Raw genomic sequence first — 16,399 nt, forward strand, 5'->3', positions numbered from 1 at the left:
CTGCTGTCTCTTTAAGGGTGACTACCCAATACAGTTCTTTTTTACTGCGAAATTCGCAGCGTTTTTTTTTTTCTCCAGGGGTCTATGGGACTTGGTAATGTTAAAATCGCGATTTTGGGGTAAATTGCGATTTTGCCGCGATGCGTTTTTAACATTAGAAAGCCCATAGACACCTGAAAAAATATGCAGCAAATTCGCAAACGCTAGGGGGTAGTCACCTTAAGGGTGCTATTACATGGCTGCTAGCGGTGGGCGCTAGCGCTCCCGTTTCCCCAGTGAACGTGTAGGTGCAGCCTGGCAATTAGCGCAAAAACTCGAGCATTAACAGCGCTGTGTAATGAGACGCCCGGCACCATGTGCGCTGTCCCCTTGCTTTACCGTAGTGATGTCTGTGGGGTATTGTCGCTGTGTGTTTTTTGGCTGCTGTCCCTTTAAGAAGTGGCAGCCGCCTGGAGGCTGAGCTGTCAGGACTTGCTGCCATCGCTCTTCCTCATTCCTCAGTCACACACAGAGAGGGAGCGACTCTAAGCCAGAGCTCCAGAGGACGGGGCCCAGGGGGCGCCACCGAGAGGGTGAGTACTGTCTGCTCTAACCCCCTGACCCAGCCACCCTCCCCTGGCAGAGCAGGCGTCCCCCTTCTGGCATCTAAGGGGTTAATGTTATCCGGGACCGCGGAGCTCACATCCAGCAGGACTGCATCCAGCGTAGAGGTGTAGTATACAGGCGCCCGGCCACCAGAGGTGTAGTACCCCCTCCAGCACACTCCGAGATCACAACTCCTATCATCGCCTCCATACAGATTATTACACCACTGACATCTCTAGAGATCTGCAGAACATCGCTCTGTCCCCTCTATCTCCTGATACATAGTGATATATCCTGCAGATTATTACACCACTGACATCTCTAGAGATCTGCAGAACATCGCTCTGTCCTCTGTACCTCCTGATACATAGTGATGTATCCTGCAGATTATTACACCACTGACTTCTAGAAATCTGCAGAACATCGCTCTGTCCCCTCCACCTCCTGATACATAGTGATATATCCTGCAGATTATTACACCACTGACATCTAGAAATCTGCAGAACATCGCTCTGTCCTCTCTACCTCCTGATACATAGTGATATATCCTGCAGATTATTACACCACTGACATCTAGGGATCTGCAGAACATCGCTCTGTCCTCTCTACCTCCTGATACATAGTGATATATCCTGCAGATTATTACACCACTGACCTCTCTAGAGATCTGCAGAACATCGCTCTGTCCTCTCTACCTCCTGATACATAGTGATATAGCCTGCAGATTATTACACCACTGACCTCTAGAGATCTGCAGAACATCGCTCTGTCCTCTCTACCTCCTGATACATAGTGATATATTCTGCAGATTATTACGGCAGTGATCTGCAGAGCATTGTTTCCCATCTGTGATATTTCGGTGGCCTCCACTTGTTGTGGTATCTTGTTATCTGACTGCAGATCAGTTTCCATCTCTCTCTTATCTTGAGGTCTCCAGGGTCTCTGTGAGCTGAAGGTTCTCTTTGAAGTGATAGACTTGCGGCTTGCAGGAAAGCTGGGTGACCAGTATGACATCTAATAATAGTGACCACAGCATAGAGTGTAGACGCCCCTCATACTGACAACGGGGTGTAGTAACCCACAACACAGAAAACCATTGCTGCAGATTAAGACACCACAGACCTCTCTGCCGATGGAGTCACTGTGTACATACATTACTTATTCTGTACTGCTCCTGAGTTACAGCCTGTATTATACTCCAGAGCTGCACTCACTATTCTGCTGGTGGAGTCACTGTGGACATACATTACTTATCCTGTACTGATCCTGAGTTACATCCTATATTATACTCCAGAGCTGTACTCACTATTCTGCTGGTGGAGTCACTGTGTACATACATTACTTATCCTGTACTGATCCTGAGTTACATCTTGTATTATACTCCAGAGCTGCACTCACTATTCTGCTGGTGGAGTCACTCTGTACATACATTACTTATCCTGTACTGATCCTGAGTTACATCTTGTATTATACTCCAGAGCTGCACTCACTATTCTGCTGGTGGAGTCACTGCGTACGTACATTACTTATCCTGTACTGATCCTGAGTTACATCCTGTATTATACTCCAGAGCTGCACTCACTATTCTGCTGGTGGAGTCACTGTGTACATACATTACTTATCCTGTACTGATCCCGAGTTACATCCTGTATTATACTGCAGAGCTGTACTCACTATTCTGCTGGTGGAGTCACTGTGTACATACCTTACTTATCCTGTACTGATTCCGAGTTACATCCTGTATTATACCCCAGAGCTGCACTCACTATTCTGCTGGTGGAGTCACTGTGTACATGCATTACTTATCCTGTACTGATCCTGAGTTACATCCTGTATTATACTCCAGAGCTGCACTCACTATTCTGCTGGTGGAGTCACTGTGTACATACATTACATTACTTATCCTGTACTGATCCTGAGTTACATCCTGTATTATACTGCAGAGCTGCACTCACTATTCTGCTGGTGGAGTCACTGTGTACATACATTACTTATCCTGTACTGATCCCGAGTTACATCCTGTATTATACTCCAGAGCTGCACTCACTATTCTAAGCCATCTTTGGAGCGATAATTGTTGTGTGTGTTTTCGTTAGGCCGTCTCTGATCTTTCAGCATGCTGAAAGATCAGCGATCAGTTATCCACAGCTAATACTATTGTTACAGCTGTATCCCGCTCTCTGAAGGCAGGCGGGGTATGAAGAACAGAGCGGTCCAGTTATGTTCTGCATACCCCGCTTGGAGTTCTCGGCTGTATAACAGCAGGGTGCTCTGAGCAGAGAACAGCTGGATGCAGAAGACAAGCGGCCCCACTTGTCTTCTGCATACCCCGCTCGGAGCGCAAGGTGATCGCTCAACGTTTGAGCGATCACCTTGCACTATAAAGGCACCCAACGATTAGTGCTCAAAACTCGCTCAAAATACATTTTTCGAGCGATAATCGTTGTGTCTAAATGGGCCTTTATACTCCAGAGCTGCACTCACTATTCTGCTGATTGTTGTTGGAAACAGGAAGCGTGATAGACAGTGCCTTGTAGCAGTACTACATGGTGGGACAATTCTCCTATTGTCTTATTGAATCACTGGGCCCCAATCTTCTTTCCATATTCAGCAGATCAGCAGGGGGCGACAGGTGCAGCTGGATGGATAAGTGAGGGTATGATACAGTGCTCCGCGGCGCCTCCTGCACAGCACCTGGATATTTGCATTATTTGAAAGGGAAATATTGACATTGTGTGCTGAGTGAAGTGGAAAAAGAAGGGAAACGCCAGGAGCCGACTTAACTGAGCGCCAACCCAGAGCGGCACAGTACCCGCCCTCCGGCCCCGTGTGATATATACACTTCACAGTACCACTTCCTGTATACTACAGGGGGGCCGGAAAGTCTTCACACCCTCTCACATGTTATTATGTTGTGGCCTTGTGCCCCTATCGTTCTGCACTCAGTACCCCATAATGACAACAGAATGGGAGAAATCTTTGTACATCTTTTAAAAATGACAAACCCCCGTTCTGCAGTGACATAAGTATTTACACCCCTGTACTCAGCACTTAGGTGAAGCCCCTTTGGCAGTAATTCCAGCCATCTAGTCTTGGGGATGATGCCACAAGGTTTTCATCCCTGGATTTGGGGGTTTTCTGCCCTCTGTCAGGTTGGATGGGGACCATCTGCGGACAGCCTTTTTCAGGTCTCTCCAGAGATGTCCCATTGGGTTCAGGGACCTGGCCAGGCCACTGAAGAACATTCACAGAGTTGTCCCTCCGGTGCTGTCTTGGCTGGGGTCTTAGGGTCATGTCTTGTTGGAAAGGGACCTTCTGTGCAGTCTGAGGTTGCTTGTGCTCTGGATCAGGTTGTCATTATCTCTGTACTTTGCTCCATTTAGCTTTCCCTCCACCCTGACCGGTCCCCCCCCCCCTTCAGCATGATGCTCCACCACCAGGCTTTACTGTAGGGATGGTATTGGGGGTACTGTTCTATCTTGTCTCCACGAGAAGAATGGGTGGAGACAAGCTGCACACCGAGAAGCAACTCCCACAACTTGATAGACCGGAGAATGGGTTTCCATTATGTCCCCTCCCGCCTTGTCATGCCACTGACCTTACAGCCAATCTCCCTTGTCCCCTTCCTGGCTCCTGCGTTGTCAGTCTCCTCTGTGCCGTCACACATTGCAAGCATTATGCGATGCCGGCAAGGAGATGGACAGTCGGTGACTGACTTTGGCGGAGCAGGGACGGGAGAAGAAGGCAGAGCGCTGGGGGCAGTGACAGCGGGGAAATGTAGCAGGGGGGGAGGACACTACAGCGTTAACGCCAGGAGGGAAGTTCGCCGGGGGACGTATCACTGCAGACCTACGAGCCCACAGCAGTGCCAGCTTGAGGGGTTGCTGCTTGGGGATATTGACAGCGGAGGGATGCAATAGATGAGGAGGAGGAGGGGGGGGGGGGGGGGAATTACACCGCTGAAGCTGGAAGGGAAGAAGGTCACTGGGGTAATTATGACAGCAGAGCTAGGAGCACAGACCAGTGGATGCTCCGGCCCAGCCAATGAAGTCGTAAGCGTGCAGCTTGTCTCCACCCATTCTTCTGGTAGAGACAAGATACAACAATACCGGTATTGGCAGGTGATGAATGGTGCCTGGTTTCCATCCACCGTGACTGGTCTCCCCTCCCCCAGCATGATGCTCCACCAGCAGGCTTCACTGTAGGGATGGTATTGGGCAGGTGATGAGCGGCGCCTGGTTTCCTCCAGACAGAACACTTAGAGGCCATAAAGTTTCATTTTGGTGTCATCAGAGCAGAGAATCTTGTTCCTCGCAGTCTGAGGGTCCTTTGAGGTCTTTTTGGTAACTCCAGGGGCTTCCATGTGTCTTACCTAGGAGGCTTTATTCTGGTTCCTGTGCCATAAGGCCCAGATTGGTGGAGGCTGCAGGAATAGTTGACTTTCTGGAAGTTTCTCCTATCTGCACACAGGGTCTTTGGAGCTCAGCTAGAGTAACCGCTGGGCTCTTGGTCACCTCTCTTACCAAGACCCTTCTCCTCCTTAGTCTGGGGGGTTGGCAGCTCTAGGAATAGTCCTGGTTGTTCTTCCATGTAAGTATTAGGGGGGCGCTGGGCTCTTGGTCACCTCTCTCACAAGACCCTTCTCCCCCTTAGTTTTGGGGTTGGTGGCTCTAGGAAGAGTCCCTGTTCTTCCATGTACGTATTATGGGGGCTGCTGGGCTCTTGGGAACTTTCAGGGCAGCAGAGATGTGTTTGTAGCTTCCCCAGATCTGTTCCTCCACACAATCCTGTCTCTGAGCTCTACAGGCAGTTCTCTCCTCCTCCTTGGTTTTGGCTCTGATCTGCATTGTGAGCGGTGAGACCTCATATAGACAGCGGGGTCTTTCATGTCCAATCAGATGAATTTACCAAGGTGACTCCAATAAAGGTGTAGAAACATCTCAGAGGTAATCAAGAGAAATGGAGCCCCCCGAGCTAAATGTCACGTCGTACCAAAGGATGTGAATACTTATGTCAGGGCAAAATGCTAGTTTTTCACTTTTAAAAACGTACAAAAATTTCTCCCGTTCTGTTGTCACTTTGTCATTATGGGGTACTGAGTGCAGAATGATGGGGAACACAAAGCCACAACCTAACATGTAAGAAGCTGAGAGGGTGTGAGGACTTTCCGGTCCCCTTGTATATTCTCCTTATATGTTCGGCCTCCTCTCTTCATATATCCTGTGTGGTTAAAGTGACGGCGCTCTATTAATATGGTGCAGTGACTGCGCTATACAGGATGCGGTACAGGAGGTGGTAATGGTTGGTGTGCAGTGATCAGGGGTGTATTCACGTGTCAGTATCTCTGGTGCAGCACATCGCACATATTCACCTTCTCACCCAGCATTCCTAGGGTCCTGACTGGCACGGCTGCCCATCCTGTAGTGATGTAGCAGTGTACGATGTTAATGGCGGTATCACTATATACTACATAGGTGTCTGGGGAGGCTCGGTGATATGGCCACCATTAGCGCCCACAACGGTTTCCTTCCCCCCCTTCCTTCCCCGGTTTTGTACACGCTTGCCATTTAACAACAGGACGGACATGGCGAAACGTCTACAAATATCGCAACTCTTCTGAGACTGGGCTACTATGGGGCAAGTGATAAAGAGAGGAAGGAAGCCGCAGACACTCCGCAGTGTCCTCATATCACTTTTGGCCCCACATGAAAGCAGTGGTGAAATGACTGCGGGGGAGTGACGGTCTGTATGACAGGAAGTCAGTGAGAAGGCTTCTGGGAGGTCGCCCCCTGCAGGCCAAGGAACTACATATGTCATAGCATTGGGAAAGTGTGTGGAGTATTACTTGGGCTCGAATATGCGATGTATCACTGGTCAACTAATCAAAACAGGCTGATTTAACTAATTTTGGGGTGCTGAATTCAGTGGAAGAATTAGATTCTATCACATAGCACTATTACATAGACAATAATACAGTATTGCCAAATATTGTCTGGTTTTAATTACAAAAAAAAATTAAAACTCAGAACTCAATGATGTTTTTCTGGTAATGTATTTGTGAATCTGAGGCCAACAAAAGCACTAAGATTTACATAATGCAACGTTCGAAATGATTCGGTTCGGCAAAATGGGATGATGAAGCTTCTCTCTTGTATGGTGGCTCATTAGTCTCCCTAACCAGAAACCAACAGTAATCCCCCCATGATCGAAGGGCTCCTGTGTCCTTGATAACGAGGCTCCATACTAAGGATGTCTTGGTGAAAGCTCTCACCCTGCTCATCACTGAGGGCACACAAATTTTCCAGGAAGAAATGTAAAAAATGAAGTTTTAGAGACCTTCTACACTAGAGATGAGCGAGCGTACTCGGATAAGCACTACTCGCTCGAGTAATTTGCTTTATCCGAGTATCGCTGTGCTCGTCCCTGAAGATTCGGGTGCCGCTGCGGCTGACAGGTGAGTCGCAGCGGGGAGCAGGGGAGAGCGGGCGGGAGAGAAGGAGAGAAAGATCTCCCCTCCGTTCCTCCCCGCTCTCCCCTGCAGCTCCCCGCTCTGTGCCGGCACCCGAATCTTCAGGGACGAGCACAGCGATACTCGGATAAAGCCAATTACTCGAGCGAGTAGTGCTTATCCGAGTACGCTCGCTCATCTCTATTCTACACCCCATGTTCTTGTAGCTGTGCAATAGATCACTCACTAGGGATACATGGTTATTGTCTTTTCTGTTGCCCAAAAACTCACGCACAGTCACTTTGAAAAAGCGGATAATTCGAGATTTGTGAGTTTAGTATCAAAGGTTGAATCTTTCATTAATTTTCTGATCTGTGGCCCAACAAACTTTAAAAAAAAATTTTAAACATCTAAATTACAGAAAAACCTTACGTGATACAATATGGATTATTACTGGGGCTCCACATACGGTAGTATCTAGTCAGTGTATGGAGTATTACTGGGGCTCCACGTACGGTAGTATCTGGTTAGTGTATTGAGTATTACTGGGGCTCCACATACGGTAGTATCTAGTCAGTGTATGGAGTATTACTGGGGCTCCACATGCGGTAGTATCTAGTCAGTGTATGGAGTATTACTGGGGCTCCACATGCGGTAGTATCTAGTCAGTGTATGGAGTATTACTGGGGCTCCACATATGGTAGTATCTGGTCAGTGTATGGAGTATTACTGGGGCTCCACGTACGTTAGTATCTAGTCAGTGTATGGAGTATTACTGGGGCTCCACATATGGTAGTATCTGGTTAGTGTATGGAGTATTACTGGGGCTCCACGTACAGTAGTATCTAGTTAGTGTATGGAGTATTACTGGGGCTCCACATACGGTAGTATCTAGTCAGTGTATGGAATATTACTGGGGCTCCACATGTTGTAGTATCTGCTCAGTCTATGCAATATTACTGGGGCTCCACATATGGTAGTATCTGGTCAGTGTATGGAGTATTACTGGGGCCCCACGTGTGGTAGTATCTGGTCAGTGTATGGAGTATTACTGGGGCTCCACGTACAGTAGTATCTGGATAGTGTATGGAGTATTACTGAGGCTCCACATGCGGTAGTATCTGCTCAGTGTATGGAGTATTACTGGGGCTCCACATAGGGTAGTATCTAGTCAGTGTATGGAGTATTACTGGGGCTCCACATGTGGTAGTATCTGCTCATTGTATGGAGTATTACTGGTGCTCCATGTACGGTAGTATCTGGTCAGTGTATGGAGTATTACTGGGGCTCCACGTACGGTAGTATCTGGTTAGTGTATTGAGTATTACTGGGGCTCCACATGCGGTGGTATCTGGTCAGTGTATGGAGTATTACTGGGGCTCCACATACGGTAGTATCTGGTCAGTGTATGGAGTATTACTGGGGCTCCATGTACGTTAGTATCTGGTCACGTATGGAGTATTACTGGGGCTCCACATGCGGTAGTATCTGGACAGTGTATGGAGTATTACTGGGGCTCCATGTACGGTAGTATCTGGTCAGTATATGGGTTATTACTGGGGCTCCACATGCGGTAGTATCTACTCAGTATATGGGGTATTACTGGGGCTTCACATATGGTAGTATCTGGTCAGTGCATGGGGTATTACTGGGGCTCCACATGCGGTAGTATTTGGTCAGTGTATGGAGTATTACTGGGGCTCCACATGCGGTAGTATCTGGTCAGTATATGGGGTAGTACTGGGGCTCCACATGCGGTAGTATCTTTTCAGTGTATGGAGTATGACTGGAGCTCTATGTACGTTAGTATCTGGTCAGTGTATGGAGTATTACTGGGGCTCCACATGCGGTAGTATCTGGACAGTGTATGGAGTATTACTGGGGCTTCACATGCGGTAGTATCTGGTCAGTATATGGGGTAGTACTGGGGCTCCACATGCGGTAGTATCTTTTCAGTGTATGGAGTATGACTGGAGCTCTATGTACGTTAGTATCTGGTCAGTGTATGGAGTATTACTGGGGCTCCACATGCGGTAGTATCTGGTCAGTATATGGGGTAGTACTGGGGCTCCACATGCGGTAGTATCTTTTCAGTGTATGGAGTATGACTGGAGCTCTATGTACGTTAGTATCTGGTCAGTGTATGGAGTATGACTGGAGCTCCACATGCGGTAGTATCTGGTCAGTGTATGGAGTATTACTGGAGCTCCACATGCAGTGGTATCTGGACAGTGTATGGAGTATTACTGGGGCTTCACATATGGTAGTATCTGGTCAGTGCATGGAGTATTACTGGAGCTCCACATGCGGTAGTATCTGGACAGTGTATGGAGTATTACTGGGGCTCCACATGCGGTAGTATCTGGTCAGTGTATGGAGTATTACTGGGGCTCCACATGCGGTAGTATCTTTTCAGTGAATGGAGTATGACTGGGGCTCCACATGCGGTAGTATTTGGTCAGTGTATGGAGTATGACTGGAGCTCTATGTACGTTAGTATCTGGTCGGTGTATAGAGTATTACTTGTTCGCGGACTGGATGGCTCCCTCCCCCATGTAGATACTTCTTCCTCACAGGAAACCACATTAGAGCCTCAGCGACATCACTGATATCTGAAGGAATGGGCACCCAACATTACGCTGGTGCAGACTCAACCACCATTGTCATGTAACCATGTGACCTTGTGCCACTAAATACTGTTATTTACAGGGACTTCAATATTAGTACCGTGACACCCCATAACCAACACGTGACTAGGCACAATGACAGCGACTCCATCCGGTGATGTCATCAAATATTCCCAGAATCCTCTCTGATGATTTTTATATATAACATATTATTACTGGCTGCTCAAGGCCAAACTGGAATGCGCCATTACAGAAGCAATATGGCTGCCCAGTATATCAGTCAGAAAGCTCCACCCTCTGTTTCCATGGAGCAGGGAAAGGTGTCATGTGACTTGTTTAGGCTCTGGTGATAGGCTAAGAGGCCTCACAGATGGGAGGGGCTTATGTGACCCCTTCCCCACCTCCTCACTGCAGTACTGAGGTACAGTGGATGAAGGAGCTGCCGTGACATCACATGACCACCGCAGGTCCTTCATCCTGCAAGGTAAGAGAGGAACTCCTCCACCTCCAGCATCACATACAGGGGAGGGGACAATGTCAGCGGAGCAGGGGCTAAAATGCTGCTACTACAACTCCCAGCATTCGGTTACTATTACTGTGAGGGGGTCACTGCAGCGCAATATTATGGCATACAGAGGGTGTGGCTTAGCATAAAAGAGGTGTGGTCTGTTCTAAAGATTTGCCGCAGCACATTACGCGCACCGCTATAGTTGTCCGTCTGCTCAAAAGTTGGGAGGTTGGCTGGTGGCCCCCAGTGGAGCATTGTAGGGGTCCGTCTGGTGGCCATGCATTAACCCATCAGATATCAGCGTCTCCCCGTTAGTAGCGTAGTGTGTCCGTGATATAACACGCAGGCGATGGCGTGTCACTCTACATACAGGTTATAAGCGGAACAACCTATAATCAAAACACAGAACTAAAATATTCCCCCAGAGAAACTGCCGACATCCGCAGAGCCGCAAAGAGGAATCTAACGGCTTCCTTCCCCATCCACAACACTTTCCAGAGCCTGCAGAGCATCGCACCATTCACTGACACATACAGTCCTGCAGACTGTCACACCATGGACCTCTCTGGTGTGCATTGGGCACAGGGGGTCACTTACTTTCTATTGAACCCACCTGTTTTTCTCTCCACAGATCTGGGAGATAAGTCGGACTCTGGGCTTGTGATTGCTCATTGGTCATCATGCCCCCCTGGGTGGTCGGTCAGTGGTTGGCGCTGGTGCTGGTGCTGTATGGTGGTGCAGAGCCGGTGCCCAGGATCACCTTCCAGAGTGGTAAGTAGCAGAGCTGGTCGGCAGTGTGACAACCAGTGGTGGTCATCAGAGCTGTCACTGCTTGCTACATGTGGTTGTCACTCCTACGCCCGGGTGACACTGCAGGAGACGTCATGGCAGCCATACTGGTTCCCAGGACTTCTGTTTCTTGGAAGACTCTCAAACACTAGAAGCAGAAAGTCCCCAGAGAACCAGAAGAACCGGTTGTGCACCGTGTGACACGTAACCGCAGGGTCATGTCGGCTTCTCATGTGATGTGGATAAACATATAAAAAGCGTGTGACGGAGAAGAGCATGCCCGGCCCGGGGTCACGGAGGGTGGCATTATAACTAAATGTGCCCCTTATGCCTTAGGTGACGCCTCCCGCGCAGTGAACATCTTCCGTAGAAGTGACATCCAGCACTATGACCGCTTCCTGCTCTCGGAGGACAAGGAGACGCTCTACGTGGGCGCCAGGGACAACATCCTCGCATTCAGCACGAAGGACCCCGGGAAGATCCAGCTGACAGGAGAGGTAAGACCCTGACGCAAGCCGAGCGCCGCTGAGGAACACCGTGCCTCATTTATCCAGGCTCTCTATGTCCTCATTGCCCAGAGCAACCAATCGCAGCGCAGCTTTTATTTTACTAGAAGAGTTTAAAAAATTGGCGCTGCGCTTACTAGAGTGGCTTGATAAATGAGGTGCGGCGACTCTGGAAGGACCAGGCATGTTTAGTCTGGCATTCCACATACGCGTCTCCCGGTGCTTGAAGGCTTAGTGTTCTGATTCTCGCTGGACTGCAGGAAGTAATAATCGTCCCGAGTAAACGCCGGCGCAATGCGGAGAGGGAGCGGTAATTTGTACGTCATCTGAATTGCACAGGCATAAAAAAAAAACAGATGCTGATCACCTCGTGTGAACGGGTGGTCATCAGTCTCTGAACCATCACCTGTTTACCATGAGTTGTCCCGCCCCCTCCCTATTCACTGAGCGATGGTCGTCCCATGTAAGAGCGCCATCAGCAGTGTCCCCCCCACCCCCCACCTTGCACACGTGTCAGCCCCGCTCTGCACTCAGGAGTCCCAGTGCTGTGTTTAACCCCTTAAGGAACAGGACCGGAAACTTTTTAGGGATTTTACCCATGTGGTGGTTTTACTGCCCTATCTTTTTTCCTTCAGCTACCAAAATTATTTTTGCAGCATTTTTTCCCCCGTGGCATATAGGGCTATATTTTTAATATCTTTTTTACTGACTTTTTTCCCCGTTTTTTAGTTCTATTCGGGTAAAAAGCTAAGAAACAATGATTTTATTTTAACATTTATAGTTTTTTTTTAATTAGTATATTTACGCTAAATTAAGTACAGGAATGGGTTCCTCATTTTGTTTTGGACATTTTGATATACAGTAGAAGCTCAACTAACGTCATTAATCTGTCTGGAAGCAATGGACTTTAGTAGAAATCAATGTTAGTTGAGGACATTATTTCCTCAGGAATTAATGTAAATCCAATTAATTGGTTCTAGATGTTCCCAAAAAAACATCAAACCCCATTTGATAGAGAATAACTCTGGTCTTTAATACCAAAAACAATAACAATACTGAATGAATATAAAACACAACTGCAAAGAATAAATTAACATTGCAGGGACATCATTCTAGCAGTATGTATCACTGTGTTATCTGTGGTTTGACATAGGACTGCAGGGACATCATTAGCAGTATAGATGAGCTGCGTCATGGCGGGGAGGGGAAAAAACAGGCACGTCACAGCAGGGAGGAGCCAAAAACTGGGGCAGGGTCGAACATGGCTTGATGCTCGTTCAAGTAACGAGCACCATCGAGTACACTAATACTCGAACGAGCATCAAGCTCGGCAGAGTATTTTTCGCTCAACTCTAATTAGCAGTATGTATCACTGTGTTATCTGTGCTTTGACATAGGACTGCAGTATTTATTTGCAAACGTTTCTTTACTGTACTCATCTGTACAGTACTTACATTTTGCAGTACAGTGGGGATTCAGGAGGCAGGCAGCGTTCAGCCGGCACTTTGGGGATTCAGCTGCTGTACTGTGTCAGGAGGCAGGCAGACACAGCAACGTTCAGCCGGCACTGTGAACTGTGGAGAGGGGAGGGGGAGGAGTAGGCGCGCGTTGGTGCAGGAGAAGCAGGAAGTGACCGGCATCAGGTGTCCGCAGGCTCACTGAGCGGCGCCTGGGGTCATGGAGCAGTCGGCACCCTTATCGGAGGAATGCAACTTTATTTGAGGGACCGCCGCTGCCCTGACACATAGACTTAAGTTTAAAACAGCTTTACTGAAGAGCAATGCTACTCCAGGGTTTACTGTATAAGGGCTCCCACCCACTGACGATACTTTCTTTCTTGCTCTGCGAGAGCATGAGAGAAAACTCGCATCGCAGCGCAAGAAAGAGGCCGGTATAGAACCGGCATATCGCAAGTGCTTTCAATGGGGCTAGCGACAGCAGCGCTAGCCCCATTGAAAGCATAGGGAGAATGCCGCGGACTTCTGCCACAGCTGTGACAGCTGTGGCAGGAGTTTCCTTCATCCCCGCAGAATGATTATCGGGGAAGGGCTTGAAATATAAGCCCTTCCCCGATAATCCTCAATAAGTGTGAAAAAAAAAATAAAAAAAATCATACTCACCTCTCCTGCACTCAGCAGCGTCCTCCTGCTGGCTCCCCGGCACTGCTATGAAGCTCTTTCAGCAGTCGGGGATTTAAAAATCCCCGCCTCCTGAAAGAGCTGTGCAGATTGGCTGAGGGCTCAGCCAATAGCAGCTACTGCTTAGCTATTGGCTGAGTGCTCAGCCAATCACACATAGCTCTTAGCTATTCATTCATGAATAGCTAAGATATAGCTTTTCATGAATGAATAGCTAAGGGCTATGTGTGATTGGCTGAGCGCTCAGCCAATAGCTTAGCAGGAGGTGAGGATTTTTAAATCCCCGACTGCTGAAAGAGCTCCATAGCAGTGTTGGGAGCCAGCAGGAGGACGCGGCTGAGTGCAGGAGAGGGGAGTATGATTTAAAAAAATTTTTTTTACACTTTTGGCAGATTATCGGGGAAGGGCTTATATTTCAAGCCCTTCCCCGATAATCATTCCGCATGGCTTGCAGAAAGCAGTGCTTTCAATGGGATCGGCAGCGGTGTCTATCCAATTGAAAGCAATGGAATAGAATGCCGGGGACTTCTGCCACAGCTGTCACAGCTGTTACTGCTGTGGCAGAAGTCCCCGGCATTCTCCATCTCTTTTCAATGAGGCTAGCGCTGCTGCCGCTGGCCCCATTGAAAAGACTGGCGATATGTCGGCGTGATGCCGATTTTTTTTCTCGCACTGCGATGCGAGACTTTAACTTTAGAATTTAATTTTCTTTTTTATGTTTATATTTTTTTTTATTCTGTAATTTTTGTTTTACTTATTTATGTAATTGCTTTTTTTTACCATCTATATTCCCCATGACGTCATATAAAACCTCTGGGGGACATTCACGTGTTTTTTTTTTCATTTGACACTTTCCCACTGTAGCTTGGGAATCCATAGGAGCCGCATTCATAGGATCGCAAGTAACAGGGAAAAACATCCTTTGTAATGTCAACAGTCACTGCCAGAGCTGATCAGGGTCTTCTTGGACCCTTCAGCTCTGCTGTGCCAGGGGATCCTAGCGGTCACTAACGTCTGGCTGATGTAGTGGAAGTTATACTTACACTGTCATTTCTTAGTACATAGCACTCATTGAGCGCTGTGTACTTAGGAAAGGAGAAGGCAGAAAGGGTTAAAAAACCCTCCTGCCTTCTCCTCTGGGTTTTCAGCTGTGACTAACAGCTGACAACCCGACATGTTTCTGATTGATTGCAGGGGCTTTAAACCCGCACCGTATTTTTACAATTGGCTGGGTTTAAAACCCAGGACCAAGCGCCGTAAATTTACAGTGCTTGGTCCTAAATGTGTAAATCTTCGCTTATCAACAAAAATGGAGAAGTTAATCTAACAACATTTGCGTGTCCATCAAAGGGTTTTGGTCTATACCGTTCGCTGTTTCTTGAAGACGGTTTCTCGGAGGGCCTTTCTTTGAATGACTCCCTCTGGCGGTCTCATTCTCCAAAGCCGCTCTCACACACAGAGCTTTTTACAGTGTTTAGTGCCAAGTTTCAAATGCTACACTAAGTGATGTAAAAAGGCCTCCATTGATTTTAATGGGGCTTCGCAGACTAGCAATCGAATGTGACGTTTCTAACGTCATGATTTTTAACCCTTTCCAATCCAATTTGTACCCTGGTTTTCCTAGGGGGCTTACTCTTTTTCTGCCATTATAAAACAGCGCTATCTGCTTGCTAAAGCCAGTACTGCATGAGGTGACACATTGGATAGGCTCCGACAGCAGAGAGGCTGGCAATATACAGTAAGAGAACCCTGATGGACATCTTCCAACATCGGAGCTGTACAGCCTTAAATCATAATGTCTTCAGAGGTCAGACAGTGGATTGGAAAGGGTTAAGTGCTGTCTGCTCTATTTTAATGCGTTTTAGCGCTTTTAACGCAGCTCATTACCCACTGTAATGATCGGGTGCATTAAAAAAAGACTGTCAAATGCTTTCAAACACATTCGAAAACGCATTAAAATGTGGCGTTTTAACCCTTTCCAATCCATTGTCTGACGTCTAAAGACATTCTGATTGAAGGCTGTACAAGTTCCGATGTCGGAAGAAGTCCGGCAGGGTATTTTTACTGTATATTACTGGCTGCTCTGTTGTCGGGGGCCTCTTCAGCATGTCCAATACGCAATACTGGTTCTAGCCAGCAGGTGGCGCCATTGTGTAATGGCAGAAAGAGAAAAAACCCATAGGAAACCCTGAATCCAAAATTGGATTGCAAAGGGTTAACAGACTGTGTGAGAGCAGACTAAGGGCTTGAATAAAGTTGCCACCATTGCCACAAAAAAATATCGGCCACGGTAAAAGGGGCTTATCACAAGGTGTGTTTTTAAATCTGTTATCCTAGTGGTCAAAACTACAAATAGTCCCCCCCACACACACACACTTTCTCAGTGGCCCCAGTACTAATGGATTCCCTGTTAGCGGCACCAGTAGTACTAGTGACCAACAGCTGAGAACCCAGAGAAGGCAGAAGCGGTTTTTAACCACTTCTCCCTTTTCCTTTCCTGAGTACATAATGCTTAATGAGAGCTATGTACTAAGAAGTAAAAGTGGAAGTGTTAGTTCCACTATGCAACCCTGCGTTCACGTGACCGTCGGCTCCCCCTGTTACAGCAGAGCTGCAGATCCTGATCAGCTTTACCAGTGACTATTGTCGCTACGGGAGGATGTTTCCTCTGTAACTGGTGCTCCTATGGATGCAGTTCTTATGGATGCCCCAGCCACAGGGGAAAATAAAAAAAAAAAAAGAGATTGTAAATGACCCCCAGAGGTCTTATCTGAAGTCATGGGGGACATAGATGGTAA

General features: G+C 47.7%; 1 protein-coding gene across 1 annotated transcript in view; it reads left to right on the forward strand.

Annotated features, from left to right (window-relative positions):
* The first annotated feature begins 483 nt into the window (after positions 1 to 483).
* The window catches only part of SEMA4A (semaphorin 4A), a 30,421-nt gene continuing 14,505 nt past the window's right edge, over positions 484 to 16,399 (forward strand). The window contains exons 1-3 of the mRNA XM_066608779.1: positions 484 to 572; positions 10,800 to 10,939; positions 11,294 to 11,454. Coding sequence (XP_066464876.1) covers positions 10,849 to 10,939; positions 11,294 to 11,454 — 252 coding nt within the window. The 5' untranslated portion in view covers positions 484 to 572; positions 10,800 to 10,848. The remainder of the gene's footprint in view (positions 573 to 10,799; positions 10,940 to 11,293; positions 11,455 to 16,399) is intronic.

The sequence above is a fragment of the Eleutherodactylus coqui genome, chromosome 6, assembly GCF_035609145.1.
Source record: "Eleutherodactylus coqui strain aEleCoq1 chromosome 6, aEleCoq1.hap1, whole genome shotgun sequence".
NCBI classification, from domain to species: domain Eukaryota; kingdom Metazoa; phylum Chordata; class Amphibia; order Anura; family Eleutherodactylidae; genus Eleutherodactylus; species Eleutherodactylus coqui.